The sequence below is a fragment of the Talpa europaea genome (genome assembly GCF_964194135.1).
Source record: "Talpa europaea genome assembly, chromosome: 3".
NCBI classification, from domain to species: domain Eukaryota; kingdom Metazoa; phylum Chordata; class Mammalia; order Eulipotyphla; family Talpidae; genus Talpa; species Talpa europaea.
In genome coordinates this window covers 149,690,612-149,702,798 of record NC_140069.1, presented here as the reverse complement: position 1 = coordinate 149,702,798, position 12,187 = coordinate 149,690,612, and the positions used below count along the sequence as shown (strand labels likewise).

Sequence of the window (12,187 nt, the reverse complement as noted above, 5' to 3'; positions counted from 1 at the left end):
TTTTGAGAAACACAATCCTTTATAAACCCGAGGTGGAGCTTTACTTACATGAAGGGATAATGAACTGGGGCTCAGTGTTGCCTGCGTAGCCAAGCTTGGTATACCTAAAAGCACAAAGTCATCAACACATGTTTAGACAGTAATATCTCCTCGATGCACCATTAATGTCTTTTATTATGAGCTCTCCATGTCCTAATACATCAAGCCTCAGAATATTCCCTTGAGATTAAATTTTTAAAAAACATGGAGGGGCTGAGAATCAAGCACTAATTTCAGATAAGCAAGCAATTACAGAAACAAAGTATTACACTAGTTTCTACAGGAAAAATTCTTACATACATATATTAACACATAAATTGTATTTGTGGGCCCTCATAACCCTAAAAGTGCTTGTACACGCTTTTTTATCAAAATCCCTATGAAGCAAATCTAAGAAATCTGTCTTACAGATGAGAAAACCGGGGCACTGAGAAGCTAATTAAGCTGCCCAAAGCCAAACAGCTAGTGAACAGGTGGGGAAACCCAAGTCTAAATATGCAAACTCAAGTTCCAGAGCTGGCTCTCAAAGAAGTGAACTTACATCATAAACTTCATGAACTTGGGGGGAAGGGGGTGTTAAAAATGATTACATAATTTGCTGGAAATGTCACCGCGTGTGTCTAGAAACAGCCACCTCCCGAAATTATCTGCCAGGAGCAGCTTCTCAGCATCTCGCTTCAGAACAAGCCCATTTTCTGTCAAGACACTCTGTATGATGGATTCCAAAAGTCTGAATTAAAACAAATGCCAAAATACTACTATCTATTCCAGAAGCATTTGCTAATCGCCTGAAGATTTAAAAAAAAAAAAAAAAACAGGAGGTGGGAGGGGGCCCAGCTCAGAACCATCTGCTGGAAGTGCAAACTTGAGAGGCAATAAGTAAACTGCAAAGACTCCGGCCCTGCCTCTCCCGCCAGGACGGCTGCCGTGAAGCGTAAATCCTGGACCGCAGTCTGCATCACACTTGAATGAATAAAATACTTCCTAACAGTGTTGCAAGTAAATGAATTCATTCATTCTATTTTGCAAATAATTTCAAGATGCTTGATACTAAATACGTTTGATATGGTAACACATTCCAAATTCTAATCAATTAGTCCTGTGATTTTAAAGTTTTAAATGTAGCTTATTACCATATGCTAATATTATGATTTTTGAGCACATGGTGAAGGAATTAAGTTTGAGAAGACAAAAAAAAATAGCACAAGTCAGCATCTCTTAACTCGGGCCTCACCGCCGGGTCTCTGGGGGGCCTGGCGAGCAGGTCCTGAGGCCTATCAGGCCTGTGGGGGAGTGGGACGTGTGAGGGTTTCTGAATGTTCCCCAAACTGTCAGATCCACAAGCCAAGTGGATCCCCAAGTCCCCACTCCACACCCACAGGAGGTTTCAGAGCCCAACACTGAACTTTAAAAACCCCAGACCCTCCCAATTCCCGACAGCACGTGTGAAGAGAGGGAAGCACCGCCCCCGCCCAGAGTGTCCGCGGACTGACAGGCAGCCCAGGGACCGCTAGAGCCATCAGATCTATGTGCTTATCACAGCCCTCTCACATCACCCACATTCCCCCCAAAAACCCGTTGCCTAGATCGTTTCTCTTCTCCTCGGCACGAAGCCTGGCCCATGGGTCACCCATGTGGGCGTCCCCTGAGTGACCTCCACAGATGGGCCCCGGTGCTGGACAGTGGGTGGTGGAAAGTCAGAAAGATGATTTGATAGAATCAGAAAAGCCAAAGAGATTGCCGAGGACAACCTCTCGCTGACAGGAAAAAACGCTCGTGTCTGTGTGACAGGACTTATTTCCAGAAAGAAAACCTGGAAAAAAGTAGGAAATTTTAACACTTATAAATTAGGTGCTGCATCCCACTCAGGCCCGCTACGCTCCCCCGTGTGGCTCCAGAAGGCCACGCTGCCGAGCCCCGGGCAAGTGACCGGCCGGGCTGAGTCTCAGTCTGTCCACCTGCAGGGTGGGGACAAGAGTCCACGTTCCTCCCAGGTGAGTTACGTACATATAAATCTATAAATAAACCTGCATAGGACACATCTGTCTATAAACATATGATATATATAAATTCATATAAACACACTGGGACCAGCTCTCCAAGTTAGTTTACTGGGTTTTACTGCCATCTCTTTCTGTATGTCTGAAAGAGTTCCCAATTTAAACCCTGAAAAGTGCAACAAAATTAAAAACCCAGTAGGCGCTGTGTCCCAGGCACACTGCTGGGTGTCTGCCTTCTCTCTGCACACCCCAGAGCCCGGATCTGTGCAGGGTGGAAACAAAACCCACAGCGGGTGAGCCCGGGAGGCACCTGACACCCCTCCACGACTGTGTCTCACACCCAAGATGTGTGTCCTGAAACCTTACACCCTGTCCCTAGCAGCAGAGGGGTCCTGGCCGAAATGGGGTCAACTAAATGCTGACAAGGCCACTGCCCCATCAGGTGGGCACCTGAGCATCACAACGCGAAGCAAACGATGACTTCTGTGAAGGAGGCAACAGACTCACCCACGCTCGTGTGCGTGACAACTACCATGAGATCTGTCCTCCGATCAAAAGGGAAACCACCTCAAGGCACAAACCGCACAGGCCACTTGCGGGCCCTCTAAGAACAACCCTCACCTTGCCAGCGCCAGTCCTCCCCGGGCCTGGTACACCCGAGGTGAGCGCGCTCTTACCGTCAGCACATGACACTGCAAGGACACCAGGTGTCCAAGCTGACCGACACAGGCTCATCCAAACTGCCACCAGGAGCTGTGCAGCACAACTCTGCACCCGAACAGGTGCTCACCCCAACTGTCCCAGGCAGGACAACCAGGACTGGCCTGGACACTGCAGGAGAGATGCTCGTACAGCAGCTCAGCTTCAGAAGGAGCAGAACCAATGGGGAAAGACCCAACAAGCAAAACCCAGCTCTGAAATCCGGAAGTGCCGACAGAACCAAGAGCAAATCGGCAGCTCTGCCCTCGACCCTGGCCCGGGGCCGCACGCGGGGAAAGCTGAGGGGAGCCGCAGGGGCTCACCTGTAGAAATGGGGTTTCCAGCTGAAGTTTGTGTTACAGCACGGCCTACTTCACCGGGCAGGCAAGCTTCAGATCGCCCGGGCGGGCTTCCAGAAAGAACGTTCCTAACCTGGCTGATCACATTCTGGGAAGTTTCTGAATTCGGATTCTCAGAGCCTGTCCCACGACCACTAAGGGAATCTCCAAAGTCAGAGCCTGAACAGCTCCTTGACGCTCCATACACAGTGCGCTGTCTCAGCCCAGGCTGCCACCCTAGCAAGACCATTCGCCTCCCACCATGTCAAATAAGATGGACCTACAACGGTGAAGGTAAATACTGCTCAGAAATTCAGAAATAAAAACACGTGGACCAATGTGATCTCACTGTTTAATATTTGTGTGTTTAGGCATTCTATGAAAAAAATGTAGAAGCTGCTTTTTAATTTGAACTATTTATACAATTAGGATACGGTGGGCACGTGTGTCTAGTAGTGGGAAACCCAGGTTCAAAACAGAACATTTTAATTCCTAGGGTGAGATGACTGGGGAGTAGGGAACCCCTGAAACCAAAAGACAGAGGAGCACCAGGGGCCCCACTAAAGTCTGTGGTCAGTCAAGAAGACTCACGTCTTGCTTGTTCTGGAAGAACCACACAACACAAGCTACAAGGCAGAGGGGAAGCACAGGGAAGGACAAGATGAACATGTCTGCAGGTGACAACTCAGCCCAGGAGTGTCAAGCAAAAAGGTAAAAGCAAGAGAAAATCCAGGAAGATGGCCACTCGCTAAACAAATAGGCATAAGTAACTTTCCTGCCCAAATCCAAGGCCACGCACTGACACAGGACCCGTTCACGCTGGGGTAACATGGAAATGGACTGTGTGGAGCATAGCGGGGCCTTGGTGGGCGCAGTGGGATAACGTGCATTTGCAGAGGTGCGAACCTGGACCCCTAAAACACCCTGAACCAGCACTGCCTCGGTAAACCTACTTTTTTTAACAGAAAAGAACAGGGCACAGGGCGTGTGCGCACGCGGGCAGGCAGCGAAGGCACCGCTCTCAGTCTCCAAGGGAGGGCCCGTCGTCGTAAAAGAAACATCCACTGTCGCTGCAGCTACCTGCCAATCGAACGCAGACCTTCAAGACCTAACGACCCTGAACAAGGCGCAGCAGGCCCCACACAGGGCAGCAAGGGCCTGAGGAGCCTCGCGTCATCTGCCAGAGGTGACCGCCGCAGACAGCACAGCCGAGCGGCATGTCTGCGGGGCTGGCCACCCACAGCAGCCCACACGCACGCAAAGACGGGCACAAAAAAGACACAGCAGCAGCACAGAGGCCGACAGAGAGGCAGCACTGACCCAGAACAAGCCTGAGAAACAACTGCAGAGATGGGGTGGGGGAGGGGCAGGGGCACCCGCGGGGAGGCGGCCCGGGGCGGCGGGGGAAGATACCGGGCTTGGGTGCTGGGTGGGTGCGGCCGCAGACATGGAAGAGGCGTGGAAGAGAGTGATAAGTCAGTGCTACCTCAAAGGAAAAATATTTGTTATTTAAAGAAGACTGGGAACGCTCAGACAGAGGGAACCTGAAACCCGTCACACCACCTAGGGCCATTCAGTAAAAGGCCACGCAACCATCCAGCGGGACGGCTGACCGTGACGACCATTACAAACACATGACACAGCTGGAATGTGGCGGCCAAGCAGCTTCCATGCCGTGAGGGCCTGAGGGGCCAGGGGGCCCGAGAGCCGGGAGCTTCCGGCGTCACCGGCATCGCCTCAGCACAGCCTCTTCAGCTCTGCAGGCGAGCGAGAAGGCTCACCGTCACCAGGCCGGACGAGACTTCCCCGTTCAAGAAGTAAAGAACATCGTCATTCGGTACCTCTTTCACGTCATGGCCGAGTGTTATCTGACGGCCGCTGGAAATCTGTATTTCTCCCATGAGCTGTCCTCAGGTGATTTTTCTTCCAGTTTCGCATCTTACTGCGCATGGACGCTGACGCTCTGAGGACGCGGACGCCTGTCACACACATTACCCCTTCCCAGCGTGTGGCCGCAGCTGCAGCTGTCCTGCCTCCGCAGCCCCAGGGGGCAAAGCTACCCACCTCATTCCAGGGCGCGACCTCCCTCACTGCTTCTACCCTAAAATCCCCGCTGCACTAACATTTCTCGTGGTTCCCTCCAGTCCATGGATCCCTTGTCACATCAGTCAGGCCTCCCCAAACAGGTGTGCTGAGGAAGCAGGACCAGCAACTTCCAGACTTGCGCCCAAAGGTCAGCCGGTGTGGCAGAGGCGGGCATCATTCCCCAAAAATGCATCAACGATGCTCACGGAGGGGCCTCCCTGGTGGCCTAGGGGTTGCGTCTCAGCGCGATCATAGCTGCAGCCTGAGTTCGAGCCCCAATCAGGAAGCTGACCAACACGGCGCGGCAGACCTCTCGTCTCCCTGCTGCTCCCCTCAGTGTGTTTCTGTTCCTGTTCTGCTCCCCACTCTGTCTTTGGCGAGTCCTCTCACCCCACACCTGACCTACACCCCAGTTCTTCTACACACAAGTAAATAAATCTTAAAAAAAAAATGCTCACGAGTACCAGGCACATTGGGAAACTCGACCCCCTGACTCCCAACCTCCCTGTGCATCCCCTGGCCTGAACTCATAGGGAAGTCAGGGCAGAAAAGAGCTATGGAAACAGAATCCAGCGCTGCGTAAAGAGACACCAACGTCGCAGTCCCGCCTGTGCGCAAATGCGCGCTCCGACGAAGGACTGTGAAAAGGCGCCGTGAAGGCTGACTCCCGCTGGAGCCCGCTGCCCATGCTGCCCATCCTGGCCCCGGGTGTGCCCTTCCCAAGTCTCCTTCTGCACCCGACGTCTAGACAGCCCTGCGCAAAGGTTTCCACCCTCCCTGTTGAACGCCGCTCTCTCAACAAGCAGCCACAGGCAGAATTTTCAAATCTGTAGGCAGAAGACTCCATCTAGCTACTGTCAACTCTCCATATTTACACAGAGCTGAAACTCCTGCAGCCACATGTCAGGAGCAGAAGGCGACGGTGTGAGCGCAATTATGTTTGAGCGTGGAAATGTCACTTCTTAGCACAGTGTCTCTCAAATGGCAGCGACAGGGCGGTTCTTCTACTGGAGAGCCCTGACGAGCCCCAGTCTCCAACCCCGAACTTCAGCCAGAAGAGCTCTGCTCCCCGCCAAGGTTTCTCAGTCAAAAAAAAAAAAAAAGTGGGCAGCAGCGCGTGAGGCGCTTGTGACTCTGCAGGTGTTTCTCTCCTGCCAGCTGGGTCTGCACAGCGCCCTTCGTTCTCGCTCCCTTTTATGATAAACCTGCCCTTTGGGGTTTTAAAAAGTGGCTACAACTGCCTTAGAAGATGGTTTGGATAAAACTGTCAGTGCTCCCAGATCCTCATGGAGTCACTGAGACACACTCCACACGCCGCACACCTCACGCTCACCACGAGCACGCCATCGCGTTCTCCACGCGTGCCCTGGCTGTGGTGGAGAAAAGGGTCTCTGCTTAAAGGCTGCAGAGCTGGACATGCAAATCCACGGTTTTATCTGAGTCCAACATCCTTTTTTGTCTACCTGAGCCCTCACCTGGCACGCCCGCAGGCCAGGCAGCTCTCCACCACACTCAGCCCGATGACGCTCGCAAGCAGAAGATGGGGAGGCGGGCTCTCCGCAGATGCCAGGCTTTAGGTTGTGGCCTCTGACTTCCGGCTAAGACAGTGGACCAAACACACAATCTTTCACTCTCCCAAAGCCCCCCAAAACCAAAGCAAAATGATTTCTTAAAAAAAATATATGAAACCAGGCCTCCCCTGGTGGCGCAGGGGTCGAGCGCTGGGCTGTGAAGCTGTCCGCAGCCTCTGCAGCACTGGTCCGATCCTGGCCGGCTGGCGAGGGTCCCACATGGCATGCAGACCTCTCCTGCCGCCCACTGCTCCCCTCAGCAGTGTACTTCGTCGGTCTACCTGTTCTGTTCCCTGCTCTGTCTCTGGTGACTCCTCTCACCGTCCCTCACCACTGGTCTGTACCCCAGTTCTTGTGTAAATGAATAAATAAATCTTAAAAAAAAAATATGAAACCACAGCAATTGCAACTAACTGGCCGTGGGAGCTGAGGACCGGCGGTAAGCGGCTTTGGAAACATAAGGAGAGCAGCTGAGGCAAAAGCCAAGAACCTGCCCCACCCACCAGGATCCCCACAGTCCCGGGGGGTTGGGGGGCTGGGGTTTGTGGGGCTAGGGGGAGGCACTCAATGGGAGACTGTCCCTCCCAAGTCCAGCATTCCCTGGAGGCCTAACCAAGGGTCTTCAGCGCAAAGTCAGGTGGCCTCGGTGGGCACAGGCACGTTCTAAAGAGAAGGGTATGGACTGAATCCACGGTGAAAGCTGGGGCCAAGGCTCCCTCGCGCAGCCCTCTCCCAGCCAGCTCTCCAAAGAGTGCCCACACCCCAGCCACCCAGTGGGACATCAGAGCCGGTCCCTGGGGAGACCGACTCCTCCAAGAGGAAAGAGACCCCAAACCAGATGATGCCCCAACAAACAACCTGCCTCTCAGCCCCAGGGAAGCCAGAAATCATGCGGTGAGTCCAACCACCCCTTCAACTCCCTGACTTAGTCACAGACGGACCGACCCGCCCTCATCGCAGGGGCACCCGCCTACAGAACAGAGAGCAGCAGCGCTCCACCAGCCTGGAAGAAAGAGAAAGTAGGGAGAAAGAGAAAGTGGGGGAGAAAGAGAAAGGGGCGGGAGAGAAAGTGGGGGAGAAAGAGAAAGGGGCGGGAGAGAAAGTGGGGGAGAAAGAGAAAGGGGCGGGAGAGAAAGTGGGGGAGAAAGAGAAAGCAGGGTGAAAGAGAAAGGGGGAGAAAGCGGGGTGAAAGAGAAAGGGGGAGAAAGCGGGGTGAAAGAGAAAGGGGGAGAAAGCATGGTGAAAGAGAAAGTGGGGGAGAAAGAGAAAGTGGGGGAGAAAGAGAAAAGGGGAGAAAGCAGGGTGAAAGAGAAAGTGGGGGAGAAAGAGAAAGTGGGGGAGAAAGAGAAAAGGGGAGAAAGAGAAAGGGGGAGAAAGCAGGGTGAAAGAGAAAGTGGGGGAGAAAGAGAAAGGGGAAGAGAAAGTGGGGAGAAAGAGGAAGTGGGGGAGAAAGAGAAAGGGGGGAGAAAGAGAAAGGGGGAGAAAGTGGGAGAGAAAGGGGGAGAAAGAGAAAGTGGGGGAGAAAGGGGGAGAAAGAGAAAGTGGGGGAGAAAGAGAAAGGGGGGGAGAAAGAGAAAGGGGGAAGAAAGTGGGGGAGAAAGAGAAAGGGGGAGAAAGAGAAAGTGGGGGAGAAAGAGAAAGTGGGGGAGAAAGAGAAAGGGGGGCAGAAGCACTGACACTGGCAAGGCCCACACCCCTTCAGCGCACCTGCAAGGGGCCGGGCAGCCGAGGAGCACGCACATGGGCTATTTTTTAAAGAACACACGGAAGAGGAAAACTTAATTAAATTGAATGTCAGAAATTCAACTTTCCACAGCAAAAATGAAAAAAAAAACCTGAAGAAAGGGGCTGTGTCGGGACAGGGAGGACATGGAGCAGGTTTTCTGATCCAGCAGATCGGGTAAAGGAGGAGTCAGGGTCCTCAGTGGTTTTTGCAGGTCTTTTATTGGGGTTCACCAGGCATATGGCAGGCAGGGGTGCTGGGGGGCCAGGAGGCTGGCAGGCCCCTAGCCCCCAGCAGGTCTTTGCTGCTGGCTCCCAGGCCTTCTCTCGGCTTCTGCTTCTCTTGCTTCTCTCTCGGCTTCTGCTGCTTCTTTCTCGGCTTCTGCTGCTTCTTTCTCGGCTTCTCTTTCGGCTCCTGCTGGCGTCCCCGTGACACCGCCCTTAAAAGCCCAGTCTCAGCCCAGGGGAATCCCATCTGCCTAGGCCCACACCCTAGTCCAGGTGCCGCCCTCAGGCATGCGTGCAGGACCGCAGGGATCCATCATCCATCCTGATGGCAGGAGGGCAGAAAAGCCTGATACCTTTTACCTTACCCTACAGGCTGGAACTAAAGTGAGAAAACCTAGAAGAAAAACAGAACTATGGAAAACACGAGGAAGTCGGAGAAAAGCAGAGAGAGAAAAGGAAGAAAAATAACTCAAAAGTACTGCGCAGAGCCTCCCTGCTGGCGCAAGGGGTTAAGACGCAGCCTGCGAAGCCGTCCACAGCCTCTGCAGCACGAGTTCCATCCCCGGCCGGCCAGGGAGCTACCCACATGGCACGGCAGACCTCTCCTGGCTCGCCCGCTGCTCCCCTCAGCAGTGTTTTCCATCAGTCTATCTGTTCTGCTCTCCACTTTCTCTGGTGAATCCTCTCACCCCCCACGCCTCTGGCCTGTACCCCAGCTCTTGCATGCATAAATAAATAAATCTTAAAAAAAAAAAGTACTGCACAAAACCCAGAGAGCCAGCCTCTCCAGAGTGAAGGAGCTGACAAAACGCCCAGGCCGCAGGAAGAAAGCGCAGACGGAAGCGGGACGAAGAGAAAGAGCCAGGGCTTCCAGGAGGGGGCCGGGGGAGCCCAGCCACTCACAAAGGCTCCAGGCTCCTCAGCAGCAAAACCCAGAGGGAGAAAACAAAGAATCAGCATGTCTGGACTGCGCGGGAAACAACACCCGCGTCACAGGCAGGGGCAGGGAGGACCCCCGCGAACACTGCACCCAGGAGCCCCCACACCCTCGCCAGCGTCCCCGGAGAACGCCTGCTACCAGAGCCAGGGGAAACACGGACTAGAAAAGACCGGGAGAGAGGCCTGCGAGCCCCAAAACGATGGGGTGGGAGACCCCACGCCAGACAAGAGGGGAGAGAGGGGCCCCCTGCACCCCGGGCCCCGTCTCTCCCAGCAACACTAGCTCGCGGAGGCCGCCAGCGGGCAGCAGAAGGAACGTGATTCTCCAACCAGCTCCGGGAGACGGGACGGAACCCAGGGAAACGACAGACCCTGGCGGAGCGGCGGCCCAGGTAGGAGGGCCCGGGCCTGCCCACGGAGCTGCAGGGGCACCCGCTCCGCCGATGCCTGGAGGGGAGTGGCTGCGGGCCAGCGCACGGAGGGTGGCGGCTTGGAAACTGGGAAAATAACTAACGACAGACACAAAGAAAACAAAGCAAATGAGCAAACAAGGTCATCGCTGACTTCGGTAAAATCCAAATGTGAGAGAAAAGCAAGGACGCGCCAGGCGTGATGTGCAGACGGGGGGCGACACCGGCTGGGGCCACGGGACGGTGGGGCCCACAGGGAGGACAGCACCAGGCAGGAGGGGACACAAACCCTCCTCCAGCCACGGCGCGCCAGGGAAGGTGAGAAGAGCCAGAAGACAGCCAGCGCGCACGGCGCGGGGTGTGGGAAGCAGGACATGCCAGGCCCCGCGCCGCTCGAGTGGACAGCATCAGCAGCTGCTTCTGGAAAAGGACGGGGAAGGGGGCAGAACAGCGCCCGGTGTGTCCTCCCGCCAGCCTCTGGGCACCCCTGGACTCTTCTCATTGGCAGGCACGTTAGTTTAACAGAATGAAAACTTTTAACTGAAAAGCCAGTCATTAAATAGCCACTTGCCCCCTCGGAAGCGCTGCGCCGCGCTCCGCCACACTCCCGCTTTCTCCCAGTTCACATTTGTTCGGCATTTTTGTGGGGGGTTTTGTTCCTCCCACCACCATATGTTTGGCATATTTTTCACCAGCCTTTTTACTTTTGACAAAGTTGAATTTAGACTAAAAACCACTGAGGGGGACACTTGCTAAAGCTAAAACAGCCACTCGGGCAGACAGGAGCTATTAATATGCAGGCACTCCCCAAGGGGCGCCTCTCCCAGGGAGACTGCGGTGCCCGCGGGCACGGGAAGACACTCCTCACTTATTCTCAGGGAAACACAAATCAAACCACAACGAGAAACTGTTTCCCACAGGAGTGGCCCCTACCAAGGAGTCAGGACACTAAAGGGACCTCACCACTGCCAGCGGAATGGCCAGCCCCTGGGGGAACAGTCCAGGGTGCCTCCAAATACTAAAACAATCTGCCAGGTGACCCAGCAATTCTGCCCCGGGGCACTGACCCAGAGCACCGGAGACGCTGCGTCGAGAGGCCGTCCGCACCCGCGTCCCAACAGGCAGGTATGGGAGTGCCGAGCCCGGGGAGAGGCAGTGCGTCCAGGGAGGCCCCCCTCAGCTTCCACAAAGGGAAAGGGGCACGCTCACGCCCGTGCCTGGGACGGGAAGGGGTGGCGTGAGGACCAGGACGGGGGGAGGAGGAGGACGAACACCGGAGGGCGCCGCTCATACGTGCAGCGCAGAGAACAGAGTCAGACACCACCAAACCCCAGGAAGCTGACTGTAGACCTGAGGTGGGGGGGGGGAGAAGGGGGGAGGGGGCCGGCAGGAGAGCAAAGCGGGGGCACAGTGGCCCATTGGGAGGTCTGTGGGTGCCTCGCTGGGGGGTGCAGGGTGGTGACAGACACCTGAAGAGTGGGATGCTATTATTTCTGACCCGTACACAGGGCTACAAGCCAACGCTACCCTAACACAGAACACTGTGGAAGCAGAAACACAGTGCGCAGGGACTCAACACGGCGGCAGCGACTTTCCTCAAGGAGCATAAACAGGAGGCAGTTGAAGTGCGAAGACTTAATACACCATCTCCGTCCCGGACGGCGAGAGAGACAGCGGAGGATCTAGATGACACCCAACGAGGCCGTTCATGGAGACGTATGTCCAGCTCTGAGGACACAAGCAGAGAGCGTACCCCCTTTTTTTTAAGTTCTGTAATTTTTTTTAACATTTATTTTTATTTACACAAGAGCTGGGATACAGGCCAGAGGCACGGGAGGTGAGAGGATTCACCAGAGACAGAGTGGGGAGCAGAACAGGCAGACTGACTGAAACACACTGCTGAGGGGAGCAGCGGGGAGACAGGAGAGGTCTGCCGCGCCCTGTGGGTAGCTCCCTGGCCAGTGTGGAATCGAACCAGCACTGCAGAAGCTGCGGACAGCTTCACAACACAGCATTCAACCCGCCGCGCCACCAGGGAGGCCCAAGAACATACCCCTTTTTAACGACCTTCAGGATGCTCACAGAACTGAGGGTACCTTAGCCTCAGTGACAGCACAGAACAGCAGCTCAGGCAGCCTTCCCCGGCCACGGTGTGA

At 54.8% G+C, this 12,187-nt stretch overlaps 1 protein-coding gene across 7 annotated transcripts in view; it reads right to left on the bottom strand.

The window, feature by feature from the left end:
- The window catches only part of ACTR3B (actin related protein 3B), a gene marked incomplete at its 5' end in the record, with an annotated part of 47,121 nt that overhangs the window by 27,192 nt on the left and 7,742 nt on the right, over positions 1–12,187 (bottom strand). For all 7 annotated transcript variants that reach the window (XM_084230397.1, XM_084230400.1, XM_084230402.1 and 4 more), the window contains one exon: positions 49–104. In XM_084230397.1, the coding sequence (XP_084086523.1) occupies positions 49–104 (56 nt within the window). The remainder of the gene's footprint in view (positions 1–48; positions 105–12,187) is intronic.